The sequence below is a fragment of the Podarcis melisellensis genome (genome assembly GCF_964234715.1).
Source record: "Podarcis melisellensis genome assembly, chromosome: 3".
NCBI classification, from domain to species: domain Eukaryota; kingdom Metazoa; phylum Chordata; class Lepidosauria; order Squamata; family Lacertidae; genus Podarcis; species Podarcis melisellensis.
Genome location: NC_138530.1, coordinates 64,789,675 through 64,808,807, shown reverse-complemented (window position 1 = coordinate 64,808,807; position 19,133 = coordinate 64,789,675). Strand labels below are relative to the sequence as shown.

Genomic DNA, 19,133 nt, shown 5'->3' with positions numbered 1-19,133 from the left:
AGATTAATCTGCATGAGGTATTCTTGAAAATCCTCCCCAACACACCCTGCTCCTTCCAAATGGAAATGTTCTCAAGACATGATCTTTAGTGCTATGAATCAAGAGGTCCAAGTTTCCAGTTGGTAGGAATTCTCATCTCTGAACATTTTCAGTGCAAAAAGAGGCCCTGGTGCACTGGCACTGTTATAATTATTACACTGAATCATATTATCGAGGATGCAAACTGCTGATATCTATTCAAATTAAAGGTGTAGTCAAACCCCTAGCATGGTATTTTTCTGGTAACTGAGCTCCCAGGACAGTCACTATCAATCAGGCTTTAAATGAACCTAAGTTTCTCTTTATTCTAGGCAAGCAGAATGGCAGCATGTGCTCAGCAAATACCTCCTAAGCTTGATGGCCAGCCATCTGAAACCTAAAGCAGGGAAGTCATTAGAGAGAAGTTTCAACTAAAATGATCTCTCAGGCTTCTCTATATGACAACTATCATGCATTTAGCCTTTCATTATAATTCAAGACAAGAGGAAAAAGACCCTGGAATCTAAATGGGTGGTTCAAATGTTAGTAAATAGTTCCATCTAGGGTTGGTACAGGGAACCACTGGCCCTCCAGATGTTGCTGAACTACAGCTCCCATCATCCATTGGCCATGCTTGCTAAGGCTGTATGGAAGAAGTACCGGTAATATTTGATCTCACACAACTGCAGATACAGCTAACATTTCCTAGAGAGCAGCTTCATATGAGGGGATCAGTGAAATATCTGCAGCTTGTGCATATTAACAGTGAGTAAGCACAGCTGTACTTGTAGAAACACTTGGTCAGCCATTACTTCCACCCTAGCCCCTGGATCTTTTTCGGCACCATTTGAATCAGCAGTAAATGTTTCCCAAAGGATAGAGGTTTGATGCTCCTACCAGGTGTAACTATAGTAGGCTTCTCATATATTAGGAAGAACCAACAAAAAAATAGAACAAATTTCCACCTTTATAATTTCCAAGCCTGGCATATTCCCTCATACTCACTCACAAATTAGTGAGAGTCTACCAAAGTTTGCCTTTGGTACATAATACCAAAGACCTACATTGACCTTCCAAATGTTCCTGCTAGGTTGTGACACAAAAACTAGTGCTCAGCCTGCAAAGGAGGGGCTTATAGTTCATGGACTTGGTATATAATCCAGTATTGCTACCAGCCTCAACATTCCCATAGGCCATGAAGGCTTTTACATCAAAGTGTGCTGGCTCTACACAGAGCCCTGCTTTAGCAAAGAGTAAGGGTGGTTTTCCTTGTGTTAGCCTTTTTATTATAAATATATATATTACTAAAACAGGATTATCAAAAAAGGAGAAAAAGTAAGGTGGGATAAACATGACAAAGTCCCTAGAAGTCAAATTCATGTCCCAATATTTTAATCTAAAAGCAGGCAGAGCACTGAAATGCCAGAGAATGATGATGACCTTTTCTTCCCATCTCAGTCTCTACAGCAGCCTTCCTCTCTCTCTCCCCTCTTGCGCATGTAGTCCTGGTTACTATCGCAGTTCAGGAATTCAAGCTTGCACAGCAAGATCAAGTCTGAGCTGATGTTTCTCTGACACAGGCTCACAGATAGCACTGTCAAACAGATTGTCTTTCAAAACACATCCATGAGAAAACAGCACATTGTTCACATTGTTCACTAAACTCACTTCGCTGGTTACACAACGCTTTTCCTCTGGAGACTTTGATTCTGTGTTAAATGGCTTAATACAAGGTACCATCTGGGATCTCTCACAACCTGCCTAGACTCAAGCCAACCCCCCTAGAAAAACCAGGTGTAAGTTTCACAGGCAGGCATGTAACACACTGAGGATAACAAGCCCTGGCAGTGAAACCAATGAGATATTATATCCTTATTTACTTTAACCTTCTTTGCAAGTCCCTTCTTTGCAAGCTTTTTATTTATTCCCGGTTGTGTACTTGTTGAAGCCTCATAAAAATTGCCTTGCTACTTGGAGGGCCGAAAGGGGGGGGGTATTTTTTCTTACACTGACCCATACATAGGTGCAACACAGTATTGTCCTTCCTATGTGTATCTGCCTGAACAGGTAATTGGGGCTACTCATCATCTCAACACAGCCCCAGAGTATCTCTGCCATGAAGATGCTGAAGGCTCAAAAGTTCCTGCTTGTTGAGATAATCTTTTTTCAGTTTCATCTGATTATCTGAGATTCTTTAAATGATGATGCTGGGGATTGAACAGGCTAATGATACATTATATGCAAATATCTGAAACAGAAAGAAAGAAAAACAGAGGGGAAAGCAGCTTGGTAGAGCACAGTTAGCTGTGGAGAAGAAGGAAGAGAAGGTATACGCAACCCCTTTGTGTTCCACCTTTGCTCTCATGTTTAGAGGTGTTTCAGTGAATATGTACCTATATTTCTCCAAACAATCCAGCTGGGCTTTGAGGTCAGTTGGTGAAGACCTTTTGAAGGTACCACAATTGACAGAGAAAGAAAAATAGTCAATGACTCTGCAAACAGGGCCTTCTCTGCATTAGCAGATGTGGAATTCTAGGCCCATCAACTTTGGTCACCTCCTGATCTGTTCAGTTCCAGTGACAACTGAAAACTTCCCCACCTCCTGCAGCCCTTTGGATATTAATATGTCCGGATCGAAGGCCTGTAATACATTTTTAAAAACCAGAATCTATAAAAAGTATTCATTTTATCTATTTATATTTATTTGTTGCAACCTGCTCCAAGATCATACATGATGTGGGGTAGGCTATAAATCTTATATATAATAAAACAGAATACAGTATGTGCATAGACCATGGGAAAGAGAGTATGGTAGGAGAGGTCGTTTGACGTGCCACAGCAGCCAGCAGGGAAATAGTTAAGCACCCCACCATCACTTTTCAGTTCAAACCCCCTCCCAATGCTGCTTTTCTTAAAAACACATAAACAGCCTGTTATGTGCATTTCCATAAAACATGTAGTTAGGCCCATGTGCAAGGAATGCAATATACTGCTGAGCTATGTACAAAAGTATTTCTTCTCTTCTAAGGCCCTGAAATATGTTGGCAAGTATTGCAGGGATCTGTGATACCAGGATTCTTTTGCACACTGACTCCCATCTCTCACATATACCATGGAAATGATTTTTGCTTTTTAAAAAAAACCTGCAATGTCTTACTTACTGCCATCAACTTCATCATCATACCCAAACAAATTATGGAAACAACTTTTTCCATATTCTATCACAGAAAAACAAAAACTGAGCATTCAGTTCCTTCCCCCCCGACCCCCCAGGGTATTGCTAGTGTCAAGGTAAAACTTTGATTTTAATTTTCAGTGTGTGTTGTAGTCCAAGCAATGTTTACCTCTTATCACTCATAGGTTACCTGTTGACACTGCTATAAAGAGATCTATTGACTATTCACCAGTTTTGTGCTAAAGAACTTAACTGAAGCAGATGAACTGGTAAGCAGAAAGAGCTCAACACTCTGCCATTTCGTTGGTATTATCAAAATCCAACAACTGTGATTCAACGGCAAGTTAATGAGCAATCAAGAGAAGACTGAAATCCCCCCAAATCAGGGTTCTCAATACTATTCATGATTTTTAAATACATCAATGATAGTAATCCCCCCCATAACATCCATTTATGTCTTGACTATTCCAGGTAAGAAATTTAGTGTTTGAGCCTGTCTCTTAAATTTCACAAAACATAATTGAATCACCATAATAAAGATAACAGCCAAAGAAATAGATCTCTGGTGAAATATGAATCCCATGTGGGACTTGTCAGAGCAAATGCTGAAGCAAATAATGCAAGAAAGATATTCAGGAGTTTTATCCTGGCAGAAGCAAGAAAGAGAAGTCAACTGCAGTCGTTAGCTACTGTACAATCCACATCTAAAGAGGCAAACTGCTATTCAAAGGCTGAATTTCATGACTCACAAGGAAAGCAACATGCGGTTGCTTATTCAGTAAAACAGCAACCACATGCAAAACCGGCTTGAAACCTCTTCATGTTTCAAACACTGTGGACGTTTTATTGTAGTTCAAATGAAATGCAGTGACTCAACAACTAAACCAACAGAAATTAGTTCACTTGCATGAGAGACATCGCTCTCACAAAATGAAGAACTAGAAAAGATTGGACATTCAAAAGAAGCAGGATAGCAAAACTGGGCTGCAGCTGTAACTCTGTATGCAGGTTGCCCGCTTTCCATTAAGCACACCGACTGCTATTTAAACAGTTACGAAATTCAGGGTGGGGCAAAAACTTGCCATATTCCCCAATTCCCAAAGGAAAGGGGTGAGTACTGACCTCTTTCATCTTGTCAAGTTCATTCTGCAGAGCCTGCTTAGCAATCTCTACTTCGATTAGCTTCTGTCTTAGCTTGTCATTTTCATCTTCTGTGGTGGTGCGTTTTTCTTCCACATTTTCCAGCTCATGGTGAAGTCTCACTGAAACATCCTTTGCAACCTAAATGCAACAGTGTTTAAAACTTTAAATAAGGAGAAATCTATAGCAGAACTATGTTATATGAGTAGTCTGCCAACAAAAACTGAGTTGGGGTAGATAATTCTGAAGCTAGAGTAGCATTCTGACCAGTTAGGAGGTATATTTCCACTCAATATTCCTAATGGTAAGAGTTGTGTGACAGTGGAACAAATTGTATCACCAGGTGTGGGATCTCCTGAGTATTTAAGAAGAGGCTGAGCAATTGTCTGTCAGGTTTGTTGTAGTTGCATCCTGCACTACAGATCCTGCATTGAGTCTGGGGTTCAACCACATTCCCTCTAGATTCCCTTCCAATTCTGTTAGTTACATAGAATCATAGAACGGCAGAGTTGGAAGGGACCACAATGTTCAATTCCATTAGAAGTTGAATAAATTACTCTCCCCACCAAGGAGCCTAATTGGGGCTTAGTTCATGCAGTCCAATGTACTCCTAATTATTACATGGCTAAGAAGTGACTGGAACTCCCACATCAAATACCATCTCTCTCCATTAGAAGACTAGGCACAGCCCAACCAAAAGCTTTATTTGAAGCTGGGAGTCTTAGTTACATTCACTTTTCTTAGTAGAAATATCTCCTTCACACTAACATGAAAACTGGGGCTGTACCCCTTGGCTGATGAATCCATTAATGCTTTAGAATTCAAGGTTACAAATTTTAATTGGGCAGGAAAAAAAATTAACTGGTATGTCTGAGTAGGGCACAAATTGTTTTAAAGATGTGTGGCTTCTGTATGCCACTGTAAAAGTGAATGCAATGAAAAATACTTAAGAAGCCTTTTACTTCTAACAATGAGGATTGTTCATAAAATTGTACTTCATCTGTTTTCTAAATTTACAGGCTTTGTCACTTTACACATTTACGTGGATTTTACTCACATCTTATCTTCATACCTTGAAAGATCAGGTTAGGTTAATGGGTATGAAGATAAAAAACTGAAGATATGACAAAAAATGAATATATTTCAAAACAGTACATGTGGTGCTTTAAAATTGTAAAAACAAGCAGAAAAGGAACTATTAGATATCTTGGTGTAGACTTAGTATAACAACCATTAAAAGTAAAAATCTGTAAGATTCAATTTCATCTATCGGTACACAGCTCTATCTATTAACATTCAACTAGCCTTTTTAACATTTTGTTTAGCATGCTATTATATTTACAGTTTGATATCTTTTCAAAATCAATGATCACTTTCAATAGCCTTCCCCCCAAACAAGCCTACATAAGATTGTGGCTTTAATTTTAGTTTCCCTAGTTACAGCAAGTCAAAGGAAAAATGATTGGCTGGAAACAACCCAGAAACCTGCTATTTACCAGAAAGCAGCAGGAGAGAATGACTCACTTGTTCTTATGGGAAACATAATTGTCTATGAAATACGGTTAATTAGAATACAGACTGTCTTTCAATCTAGTGATGAGAAAAGGTAGAAAACATACCACTGAAAATTTTAATATGGAAAGGGAATACAAATTTGGCTAACTAGTCATAATGTAGGAGGAAAAGATCTAGGCCTTTAACGTAATTATATTATGTTGCAGTTTCTTTAAATCAAATGTGATTGCATCATCAAGGTTTGCATCACATATTTGTGAGATATATTGTAGTGTATCAACTACAAGGTTGGACACATTTGCCCATTCAAATGGCCTCTGTAGAGCCTTGGGTAGCTTTATACAGAGGTCAATGAAACAACTGTCAAAGCAACAAAGCAACTTCTTAGCCTAAGTGTTCTTCCCCTCATGAGCTCCCTCTACCATTTGCCAATTTCTGACCCCATGGTACCTTTAGGTCTTGCTCCAAGCTACGTAGAAGTTCTCCATCAATCTCCCCAGTTTCTGCATAGCGGAGCCTCTTGCGCTCTGCTTTTCGAAGGCGATACTGGAGGATCCTGCAATTTTTATTGGCCCTCTCCAATTCATGGCGCATTTCCTGCAGTTGGCAGGCATCCTCTTCGAAGAAGCTGTCCCTCATCTCATCCATCTCAGTCCTTAGCTCGTCTATCTCATTCTGACACCCATTCAGACAGGACAGACAGAAATCCACCATAAAAGGTTAGTTCACATAAATTAAAGTAATAAATAAATAAAAATTAAAGTAACCTTTAGTGCTATTACTAAAAGCAATAACAAACAGCACCTTTGTGTAATCTACACATATTTTCGACAGATGTATCCATTGCTATCTTATGCCTGCCCCCATAATAGCTCTCATATGCCAACATGTATATCGGTAGGGAATCCATTAATAAATCATAAGTAAATGGTACTTATCCAGTGTGGGGAGCAACAAGAAGTAAACAGAGCTGTATCTACTACTAGATACTCAGTTGACTTACTAAAAAGTAATGGCCCTAATATAGCCAATTCCATTCATTTCAATAGGTTTACTCTGAGTATGACTAACATTGGTTACAACCCATAGCCTCCCCATTATTTGCACTTATCAGCTCTACAATGGCAAAGCAAGAGGCATGTTGGTCTTACCCATCTTATCACCACATAGTCATTCCTGATATGATAGTAGATAAATACTCAGGAGTTGCATACTAACTGTAAAGTGTAACTGTAATCTTAAGGAGACCTAGCATGCAATCCCTTCCCTAACAGGTGAAACAAATGGTAGCAGGAAAGAGCCATCTGATCTGAAAAGAATAATTATTTTAAACATTTCCCTTAAGACATGTAAAGAAGATGCATTTGCACATGGCAAAATTTGGACTGCTTCACACATGAGAGGGGAAGAATGAACATGGATGCTCATTGTTTGGCATGTCAGCTAAGGATGCTTTGTAGTGTCTGGCTGGGAAACTGCTATATTCTGACTGCTATTCCAAAAAGCTGAATTTATCAAATGCAAACAAATCCAATGTTTGATCAGGGGTAGCACAGGAGGAGAACCAGAGCTTCCCCTCTCAGAAATGCAGCAGAATATAAACATTTTCCTTTTTGATGGGAGTGGGTAGAATGTAGCAGCTGCTCATATTTGTGTCAAAATATGTCTCCTCCCCATTTTGTGCCTCCTCCCCATTTTGAAACCAGAAGGTTTAGCATCTATTGATTGATTGCTTTGTCTTCTACTAGTGGGGTTCTCCAGTTGAATTCCCCACTCTGGGCTGGCCCACACTCTTTTAGCCCTCCCCCCCTTTCTGCTCACCTTGAGAGTCTCATTCTCCTCCAGCAGTTTCTCCATCTCTTCCTGCAGCTCCTGCTGCTGCTGAGGGTTGAGGCTCAAGGCGCCTTCGGCGGCTCGGCTGCGCCCATTGCCCTCTTCCGCCCCAGCCAGCGCCATTGGCGACGGGGTCGACGAGGCAGGCTGAGGCTGCTTGGCGGCCGCGTCTTCGCCGTTCCCCGGGCTGCTGCCTTTGCTTTGCATCTGAGCCGCTGCCAGCCCCTTCCTGAGGTGGAACTGGATGAGCTCACTTTGCAGGCATCCTTCCTTCCAGTAGCCGCCGCCCTTCGCTGCCGCCGCGCAAGAGGCCGGAGGAGCCGGGGCTGCGTCCCCTCCGCCCTTCGGTAGAGGCCTGCCCGCTTTGCCTCGGCCCCAGCTCTTGGGTGGCGGCTGTGAGAGCGCGAAGGGGCCCTCCCTCTCCCCCTCCTCTCCAGCCGGCGTCTGCGGCTGCTCTCCAGCTCCGAGAGAGGCGAGCTCGGGGTCTCTGGGAGGCGCCTCCCGCTTGTCAGCCGCAGGCCTCGGCGCTGCCTTCGGGCAACCTCCTGCCGGGACCAGGGGCGTGGCGGCTTGAACTTCAGCACCATCCCCGGCCTGGACAGCTCCCAGCGGCGCCGCGCTCCTCGCTAGCGCAGGCTGTGCGGACGCCTTGTCCCCTCCCACTCCGCCTCCCTTCGCCCGGCCCGCTTTCTGCCCGGGCGGCGGCTGCTGTTGCTGCGGTGGCGGCGGCTGCCGGGCGGAGCTTCCTTTGGAGGCAGCGGCTGCAGCAGCCGTCGCGGAGCGGGGTGAGCTAGCAGCCGGGGAGGGCTGGCGGACGGGGGAATCCTTGGGTCTGCCTGGAGAGGATGCTCGCTGCTGCTGCTGCTGCTTGTTTCGGCTGCTGCTCCCCTCTGGATGCAGGCGAGGAGAGGCGGTAGCAGCAGCGCCTCCGCTAGGCGGCTGGCTCATGGCTGATGCTATCTCCCAGGCGTCGCAGAAAGGTCCGGCCCCGCAAGGGTCATCGTCCCTCCCTAGCTGCCCTTCGAGCTGGGGAAAGAGGCACACACAGAGCGCTCGTAAATGACTCAGCAGCGCATCACCAAGCCGGCCTGCTCGCCACAATAGGAACTGGGTGCCTCCAAGAAAGAGGGCGGAGTTAGAAGCGGCGCCACGAGGTGTGCGAAAAGTCCCAGGCGCAAAAAGTATCGCGTTCTCCTCCAAGGCAGAGTCGTCACCTGGGGGGTTGCTTTGAGAGCACTCCAGCTTTGCAGAAAAAACATTTGCTATTCCGGGGAGGGAAGCCTTTTCTATGGCTAATTTTCTGGTTCCAAATGCTCAAAATCACCCCATGCGGAGTATTCCTCAAAGAATTAGTTCATCTAATCACTTGCCCCTAAGTACTTCTAGAGGGCAGTGGGGCTGGTTCCATATAGTCATTTTAAAATGGGTCATCCAGCTTTTCCCATCCCAAATTCCATGCTTACTTTTACTGCACTTTGTGCTAGTTAACCCACAACTCTGAAAAAGGGGTAATGAAAGGTTCTGGGGAGCGTACTATCTTACTAGTACACTATCAAACTAGCCTACTATCAAACCATACAAACAAGCTGGGGGAGCTGTTGACTGGGTGAGCTTTGGCCTTGTTCTGATTGGCTGACACAAGTTTGTGTGCCCATTCAATGCTGAACAACAGGTCTTGTACACCCCACCATTATTTCACTTTATAGTTGCTATTCCCTTTACCCTGAGCCCCAATAATAAATGTGGGTGTCTATGACTGCAATCCTATACACACTTGCCTAAGAAGAAGACATGGACCAGATTTCACTGCATGTTTGCTCACATTCATCCCTGTCTAACCCTCTCTTCCTCCCCTCCCTCTACTGTCTTCCTTGCAAATTTAAATTGCAGGCCACTTCCTTTTTAGCTTCTGTATTACTCCAGGTACGTTGATGGTAAATAATAATAAGGGAACAGTCAGAAACAATAAGATTCAGAACTACTGCTGAAGCCACACAAGGTTTGAATCTGTACATGGGAGCCAACCCATCCAAAATATACTCTTGACTTCTTCAAAAGAAGAAATAGTTCAGCCCTGTATACCCGAAGGAGTGTCTCCCCTCCCATTGTTCGGCCCGCTGTTCAACACTGAGATCCAACGAGGTTGCAGGGAACCAGGCATAGGGCCTTCACAGTAGTTGCATCCACCCTGTGGAACGCCCTTCCATCAGATATCAAGGAAATAAACAACTACCAATATTTGACTTTTAGAAGACATCTGAAGGCAGCTTTGTATTGGGAAGTTTCTAATGTTTGATGTTTTACTGTGGTTCTTTAATTTGCTGGAACCTGCCCAGAGTGGCTGGGGCACCCCAGTCAGACGGGCGGGATATAATTATTATTATCATCATTATTCTATAATTATTATTGAGAACCTCTGGACTTGGAACTCAAAACCAGGATCTCCAAGGTGAGAATGAAAACATGTTCCAAGTTACAACTAAAACATACTTATAATCATGTAAGACAAATCTAGTTATTCAGTAAAGCACTTTAATTTCTTCCTCTGCCACTCTATGCAACCCAACAAACACTTTTGTATTTCTTTTTTGTTCTCTAAGTGTAGGGAATTTTATTAGAATTGCTGGACTTCCCTTCTGACTTCCAGCTCTGTCCATTCAAATGCTAAAGACTATTTTTCTACAAAGGGTGTGTTTTAGCTGAAATACAGAAACTTTTGTTTTTCTAATCTACATTTTTAAATGGAAAGAATGGGCAAAATATATAGTAGAATGGTAGATCTCAAAGTTATTCTTAATCCAGAAAAGTATAACCTCAATATGCAATATTGAGCACCTTATGACAATTATGACAAACTGAGGATAATATATATGTGCATGAAGAGAGAGGGTAACCAAGAAAGTTTTACATGAGACAATGAAATAAACAAGGTCTGTTGCCAGATTTTAGCAGTCTATAAAGTTATATGCCAGAAAAACACTATCTAATTATTTGTTTAGGTGCCAATGCTGCAGATTCTTATTTTAGATGAAGTACTTAAAAGAAGTGAAACATTATTAATTTATTATAATGCAGGCAACTACAATATATCAAATGGGAGAAGATCAGAGTGAATAAAATAAAATAACCACCTTCTGAATTCTAGAATTCCCAAGTGTAGATGGGATTGCAGCCTAAATTAGTAAATGTTTTACATATATCTATTACTATTGTCACCCCCAGATTCTATTACCCTAAAGTCTTCAGGTTACCAAATGTTAGCAATTATTTGAAATCTCTGTTTCTCAAACACTTCATCTTCAATCTGAAATTCAAATTGGTTTTACCGAATGAAACTTCAGGTTCTCAAAACAAAGCAAAAGCCAAAACACTGCAGAATAACCTTCAAGAGTTTGGATATACCTATAGGGATATATATATAACCTACAGTCCTTCTCATTAACAACCTTCTCCCACCTCCAAGTTGCATTGCAGCAGAGTCATCACTTTTACCAAGGACATCCTATGACCTCCTCCAAGTCTTCAATTGCAGCAGCGGTTGATACCTCTCTATACAAACTTCATAACCCATTTTTAAAAATAAACTAAATCAAGTTACAATCAAAACCAAGAATCTCCCCCCCCCCCCAGATCTCTGGGACATCGTCACGTGGTTATCAGAGAGGTGGCAGAATGTTGCGCCTCTGCAGATTTCCATGTTAAAGCAGGGGGGGGGGAGCGGAAGAGAGAGAAACAAAGAAGGAATTCCATACTTCACCATTTAGCATAGACTACCTTGAAAACAGCCAGCAGCTCAGAAGCGGCTCTATTTGGTCACTTATCTCCACCCCCCACCGCCCCCAGCAACGGTCTATTTCCAGCGTGTCGAGATTTCGAAGCTCTTTTTGAACTTTTATCCAGGTTTCAGCAGGCGGAGAGTTTGCACGCGCGCTCTCTACAAAGGATCAAGGGCTTTGTTAAGTTGCCCTGCGGTGCGATTGCCCTTTTTCTTTGCGAACAATGGCTCCCGCCGGCATCAGCGTTACTTACCCCCCACTTGGTGTCCTCTTAGGCTGGCTAAACTGCACACGCCCACGGATGCACGAGGTACCAAGCGGAGCCAGAGCTGCTCGGGGTAATGCAGCAATATTCATGAGCTGACCTCATTGGGCCCCGGAAAGGGAGAGCGGGTGGGGGGTGGGGAGAGGAGGGAAGGAGGGAGGGAGGAGAGAGAGAAAGAGAAAGAAGAAAGATCAAAAGAGAAGAGCCACGCCCGGGCAGGCCTCAGGGCTCTATTGCACCTCGTATTATCGGCACGGGGTAGAATTGGATTACAGCTCTCCGAGCAGGAAGGAGGCAAAAGACATGGGAAGTTTTCCCTTCCAAATTCAGTCCAGAGAAACAGTCGATTCTGATCAAATATTTATTCTTCTTTGAAGTCCGGATGTGCGGAGTGCACAGTGATGTCAGGCGCTTTTTGATGTTGCAGCAGCATCAGCATAATGACAACTGGGCTCTCCTTTGTTCTTTGGCTCCAGTGGCTGTTTGACTTGCATTTCAGTCAGTCTCGAGGAATCAGAGACAAAGACAGACTATAACCATGTTGCTCCACTGCCTGTGGCTTCACTTACTCTGGATTCTCTTTTGTGAAAACTTAAAAAGGCTGACTATCACAAGTAAAGGCCTAATACCGTTTACCAAACGTGGTTTAATTAATTACATTGAATTCTCTTGTAGTTTCAAAACTATGTATGCACGTGTTAGGGTTCAGAGATAGCTCTTTCTTTAAATCCAATCAAATCCTCTAAAATATGGATTGTCTGTTTCTTGCCTCTTGAAATCACCAGTAGTAGATCCTGCATATTCTCTACAACACAATTTTCTTCTATCTATTGTGTAATCCTTATACATCTTCTAAAAAGAAGAAAAAGAAGAAGAGGAATGCTGAATGTGGCTGGGCCAAACTTCACTGCATAGAGTTTTGTCTATTTTTGTGTAGTGCCATCAGTGGACAGTAAACTCCAGTTCACACAAATGTAAACAGGTACCTGATAGTTTAGGATTAGAGGACTAAAATCTTTTCTGTCTGGTGAATCAAACTGGTAGGTGTTAAGATTGTCGACCTGATGAGGAATTTCACTTTGGGTGATCTTTGGCTTGGGTAGTAGATGGTCATATGGAATAAAGGAACACAAAAGAGAAAGGGCTTTTGCATTTTGTTTAAAGGGTTTAAGTTGTGTATAGTGTCATGCTTGTTACTTGTATGAATGGAACCTCCAGCCTTGGGCCAGATCATGCAAAAATGGAGGTTTTTAACCTTACACATTTGATTAACAATTTGTTTATGCCTGTGTTCCAATACTTATTGGAGTACAGTGGTACCTCGGGTTAAGAACTTAATTCGTTCCGGAGGTCCATTCTTAACCTGAAACTGTTCTTAACCTGAGGTACCACTTTAGCTAATGGGGCCTCCTGCTGCCGCCACCCCGCAATTTCTGTTCTCATCCTGAAGCAAAGTTCTTAACCCGAGGTACTATTTCTGGGTTAGCGGAGTCTGTAACCTGAAGCGTCTGTAACCTGAAGCATCTGTAACCTGAGGTACCACTGTACTTGATATATGGAGCAGTAAACAGGGCCATAGCTAACCGGGGCTAGCTGGGGTCTCAGCCCTGGGTGAAGCCTCTAGAAACACACATGGGGTGTGTGACAAATGGGGTCTTTGCCCCAGGTGACAGAAAGCCTAGTTTTGGCCCTGCAGTAAATGATGAATTGGTGAGTCCAATCTTTAATTTGTAGAAAATACTTATGGTAAGTCAACTAAATCAAATTATATAAAAATAATTATTCCAGCTTGGCTGGAATCCTCATCCCAGTCTCCCAGTGAGGCCTTGGAAGCTTGGCTTGGCTTGCACCACAACAGGGTTCAGCACTAGGCAGCTCCCATGGAAGAGGTTTGGCGCTGTCCAACCCCACCAGCTAGTGGCGAGTAGAATGATGAACTGATCCGGTCCTACTGCCATGCCAACCCATACTCAACCTGCCACAGTCAATAAAGATTTGGCCTGATTTAATCCCAACCTTTCTGTCTCGTTGTTTGCAAATCTGGGTCACAGAATGCACCTACTGAGGCAATAAAGTATTGACTCATAAAATGATTCCTTTTAGAAATAACAAAGAGATGTAACAATTAAAGTATTTTCCACCTGTGAGTTCCAGTATTTTTGAGAGTAAAGGTTCTTATAAAGTCTTAAATGAGCCAGATGTTTGCCTATACTGGTGGCAATGAGTGACCTTGTGCGTCAATATATGAAGAGGAAATAAAATCATGCCACATCATCAAAAAAGAGAAAGGTCGCTTGAGTTGTGTCCTTTAGATACTTTTAGTTTATGAGATATCTTTTCAAGGAGGGCAATTTATCAAAACTAATTCTGTCCCATTTTCTAATGTTCCTGTTTTGCCTGCTGTACCTTTTTGTGTTATGGGACTGTCTTTTTCAGCTATATACTGTCATGTGCTAAATTTTAAATGCCATGAATGAACTGTTTGCTGGCATGCCACTCCAAATGGTGATCTGTGAATGATTTTTTTATGTCTTCCAGCATTCTAATTCCCCCACCTGTGTTCAGTTTACCTCAAGAAATGTAAGGTTCAGAAGCTTCTGTGCTTAACTTTGCACTTTATGAATCACGAAAGATTTGGGCTCTTTATATATTATTCCCAGAATCTGTAAAGATGGGCTAATTCTTTCTGTTTGGGTGAGTTTCATGCTTGACAGATTTAAGCATGTTAATTTTAGTTTTCTTACTTTTATATCCTGTCTTTCTTTGATTATGGAGATAAAGGTGGTGTCTGAGAGCCAGTGTGGTGTAGTGGTTAAGAGCGGTAGATTTGTAATCTGGGGAACCGGGTTCGCGTCTCCGCTCTTCCACATGCAGCTGCTGGGTGACCTTGGGCTACTTCACACTTCTTTGAAGTTTCTCAGCCTCACTCACCTCACAGAGTGTTTGTTGTGGGGGATGAAGGGAAAAGAGAATGTTAGCTGCTTTGAGACTCCTTCGGGTAGTGATAAAGTGGGATATCAAATCCAAACTCCTCCTCTTCTTCTTCTTCTTCTTCTTCTTCTTCTTCTTCTTCTTCTTCTTCTTCTTCTGTGTGACTTCCTGGCAGTCAGCCATCAAGGCACTGACCAGACCCAGCTTCAGCAAGATATGTCTTCCCATTCATTCAAATGGGACTTGCACAGGATATGTTCCAGCCCTGCTGTGCCAAGATTAATACTAGTGAGGGAGTTTGTAGGGTGGGGGTGACGCAGTCATTCTCATGCTTGATTTTGGCCATGATTAAATGGTTGACCATCAGTATAATTCTGTATGAAGCAGAGGAATGTATCAATTGATTGATTTAAAAGCTGTTATCTAATTTCATTTCAATTTTGAAGCAGCTTGCCATGAAAATCAGGGAAATGTCATACAGCACATAATAAAATTGCATGTGAATAGCTTAGAGCTACCTTGAAAAAGATTGTCAGTAAAAACAAGGCATGGTAATAAAATAAATTAACATATCACAGATTCAGGGATGAATTAATCTTCTATGCCTTTTTGAGGGTATCCTGTTCATTCCTTTAAAAATAAACAAATTGAAGGTAAAACTGAAGAACAGCAGCATGTAATTGCAGGAAGCTCTCATTCTACAAAAGGTGGAAGGGGGAATACTCTTCCTTTTTCTCAGCTGCTCTCTCCTCCCTCCATAATATAAGGGAGAAAATGAAAGCCATGCAGCCCGTCCCCCCTTAAGAGGTTAGGGCTTGTTGATGGAGTGACATGCTACCAGGGTAACCATGGAAACTAGACTCACTCACACAAAAACTGCTTCCCAAGCAGTCCAGAATGTGTGTGCATGTGTAAAAAAAGAGAGAAGAGAAGCTATTGTACTTGTGAGGGTAGCAAATTGGATCCCTTTTGATGGGATGCTATGATTCTACACATGACTGTGGCCTGATGAGAAGTCTTGCACATGACTGTGGCCTGATGGGAAGTCTTGCTCCTAAGCTTCGCTTCTGTACATAATGCTGCACAAACCATTCTAATACTAAGACATTCACTCATCACTTTAGAATGTTCAGTTCACATTGAGTTCAGGACAAACATTGTATTTTGACCTGTTCTTAATGCATAGTTGACCACATCTACAGATGAATGCTATATCAATCACTAGTAAAAGTTTAATAAGGAGGTTTTCATGCCTGTCCAATTCTTTCCCACCCTTTAATCTATTGGTGATTAATGCTTATATGCAACCCCTGTAATGTATTTGTGTTAACCAATCAGCAACAAGCACATACGTGGCAATGCTGTAATATTCAATAAAAGGGACTGCCCAAGACATGCTCGAGAGGTGCCTCCCAGATGACGCTCGCTACCTGTCTGTCGTTATTTCAACCCAACACCTTTTCCATACATTTCACCCAAACTCCTTAAAGCAGTATTAGTGTGAAAGCCAAAAGGTAGTCACAGTAATCACCCAAATGTGTTTACAGCACTGGAACAAAACATCAGTTGAGTATTTTGTTGCACTCAACTTGCAAAATGCTCTCTGAATTAATATTTTATCAGCTAATTAGTATTTTCCTTCTGGGCACTACTTCTGATCCATGTAAATGGACTTAATATAACTGTAGTATATCAGGGTGGCAACAATAACCGATATAAGGAAGAGGAACTCTCAGCCATCCCAAATCTTGATGCATTGGTCTAGCACCAATCTCTAAAATCCCAGTACCCAGTATAATCAACCACATGAATCGGAGAGGGGGGATGCACCTCAAAATATTTTAGAAAGCCAAAGCTCTAGAAATTATTTAGAACTAAGATCTCTCATTTCAAACTGTTTTCGCACATGACATTAAGAATCACAACTGCCAGTGATGTAAGGTAAAGGTAAAGGTAAAGAACCCCTGGATGGTTAAGTCCAGTCAAAGGCGACTATGGGGTTGCAGCACTCATCTCACTTTCAGGCCGAGGGAGCTGGTGTTTGTCTGCAGACAGCTTTCTGGGTCATGTGGCCAGCATGACTATACCGCTTCTGGCGCAATGGGACACTGTGACAGAAACCAGAGTGCATGGAAACGCCATTTGCCTTCCCACTGCAGCGGTACCTTTTTATCTACTTGCACTGGTCTGCTTCTGAACTGCTAGATTGGCAAAAGCTGGGACAGAGCAATGGGAGCTCACTCCGTTGCGGGGATTCAAACCACCGACCTTCTGATTGGCAAGCCCAAGAGGCTCAGTGGTTTAGACCACAGTGCCGCCCACATCTCCTACCAGTGTTGTAGGTTTTAGTTTCACCTAATGGACCTACTTAGGTTGAAAACTGATTGAAATTTGGTGTGTTTAAATTATTATTATTTTATTTATTGGATTTATATACTGCTCTTTATCTAAAGATCTCAGGGCGACTCACAAGATAAAATGTGGGACAGAGTCCCTCCTGCATAAAGAAGCTATCTTAAATGGGTTTTGTATTTTACAACATTGAGGGAGATAGGGTAAAAATTCCTCAGATGCCACCAAGCCAGTCTTTCAAGAGAGCAGGAAATATCAGAAGATTTCATTTAAAACACTATTCTCAAGATGAAATCCATTGATCCACCTTGAACTAAGCCATGCACTAATTCTACCTAGTGATGTTTCTTTATTGGTAATTTCTTCCCTTAGGTCTCTTTTACGCTATTATAATATTCTGTCCACTATGTAATAGGTTTTAGGATATTAAAAATGCATGGCAGCTTTATGATTTCTCTTAGCGGTCATTGCTCTATCATCTCTACTGCTGGAAGAGGCAGAATTTGTTTGAGGCCTTCACTGCTAAGGCCTATGTAAAATGATTTTTCTGTGGGAAGTTATTTGCTGCCTCAGTAACATTGTGGGCAAAATGACAATGAAAAAAAATTTCCTTTGTCTTGTCCACATAAACTGCTTGGAGAAGCTCTAGTTCTGACAGCAAAAATAGGTTGGCACACCTGTATTTTTAAAGGCATAAGCAGAATGGATTGCAACTGTATAAAATGAGATTATTTCCTTGCCTCTGTTTAGTTCTCCTTTGCGACCTTGTAAACAAGATAACTTTCCCACACTGCTTTAATCACATAGTTAATAAAGAGGAGCCAAGGTTGGTTAGTTTTTTAGAAAATAAGAATTTTTAAAAGGGCTTTTGAGTAACATGTCAGGAAAATAAATTAGGCCGAAGTACACATGCATGTGTAGTAACTCCAGTCACCAGCATTAAAAGCCAGGAATTTTAATTTAATTAAGCATCTTCTATACATGTGTGACGACTGATGAAGCTAACAGTTTAGTAAAAAAACTAGAAAAAGGCAATCCCAAATGTGAGAAATGATCATGTTGCTTTTTCACATAATCCACAATCCTGCAATTGCTAGACAACCTTAGATGGCTGATCGCCGAAGAATTGATGCTTTTGAATTATGGTGTTGGAGGAGATTCTTGAGAGTCCCATGGACTGCAAGAAGATCAAACCTATCCATTCTTAAGGAAATCAGCCCTGAGTGCTCACTGGAAGGACAGATCGTGAAGCTGAGGCTCCAATACTTTGGCCATCTCATGAGAAGAGAAGACTCCCTGGAAAAGACCCTGATGTTGGGAAAGATGGAGGGCACAAGGAGAAGCGGACAACAGAGGACGAGATGGTTGGACAGTGTTCTTGAAGCTACCAGCATGAGTCTGACCAAACTGCGGGAGGCAGTGGAAGACAGGAGTGCCTGGCATGCTCTGGTCCATGGGGTCACGAAGAGTCAGAAATGACTAAACGATTAAACAACAACAACATTGTTAGAACAGCTTGTGGTTAGGATGCTCATAAGTAGAACAGCTTGAGGCTGGAGTATGGTTTATACATAGGCTTCAGCAGGTATAGTACTTGCTTACACCTGTAACCAGTGGTCAGGATGTTGCTTGCATCAGTATGTAAATGCATAGGAACATAGATCAAATAAGGAATAGGATAAACAAGAAGGGTGGGTGTCGAAATCAGAGTAATGGGAGATGTAAACAGGGGCGGGAATGTTAGCTGAGTAATTAGGCGGTCATGATAAGCTGTAAACCTTGTAGTACCAAGCTAATGGGGAGACAAGGGAGGGAATCTAAGCTTGTGCTTTGTCAATTTGGGGTGTGCCTACTTTGGACACCAGCTCTTGCCAGAACATTTTGTAATCAATAAACTCTTTGCTCCTTCACCAATTTTGTTCAGATTTTATTTTGAGGATCTTAAGAACCACTTCTAACACCAAACAAACCATAGGTTGTGGGCGGGCTTGGGCTGAGGCCTGAAAACAAACTGTTTTTAAAGCATGTTTAAGAATACAGCTTCAAACTTTTTTAAAAAATCACATCTGAGGGGAAAACATTTTTCATTTTTAAATTCTCCTTCCTATCATAATACTTTGAATCCACA

General features: G+C 42.2%; 1 protein-coding gene across 3 annotated transcripts in view; it reads right to left on the bottom strand.

Moving 5' to 3' along the window:
* Nucleotides 1-11,821, bottom strand: part of MTCL3 (MTCL family member 3) — a 28,286-nt gene extending 16,465 nt beyond the window's left edge. For all 3 annotated transcript variants that reach the window (XM_081907082.1, XM_081907083.1, XM_081907084.1), the window contains exons 1-4: nucleotides 11,711-11,821; nucleotides 7,670-8,707; nucleotides 6,299-6,523; nucleotides 4,316-4,474 (exon numbers count right to left, since the gene is read on the bottom strand). In XM_081907082.1, coding sequence (XP_081763208.1) covers nucleotides 4,316-4,474; nucleotides 6,299-6,523; nucleotides 7,670-8,629 — 1,344 coding nt within the window. In that variant the 5' untranslated portion in view covers nucleotides 8,630-8,707; nucleotides 11,711-11,821. The remainder of the gene's footprint in view (nucleotides 1-4,315; nucleotides 4,475-6,298; nucleotides 6,524-7,669; nucleotides 8,708-11,710) is intronic.
* Nucleotides 11,822-19,133: the final 7,312 nt, after the last annotated feature.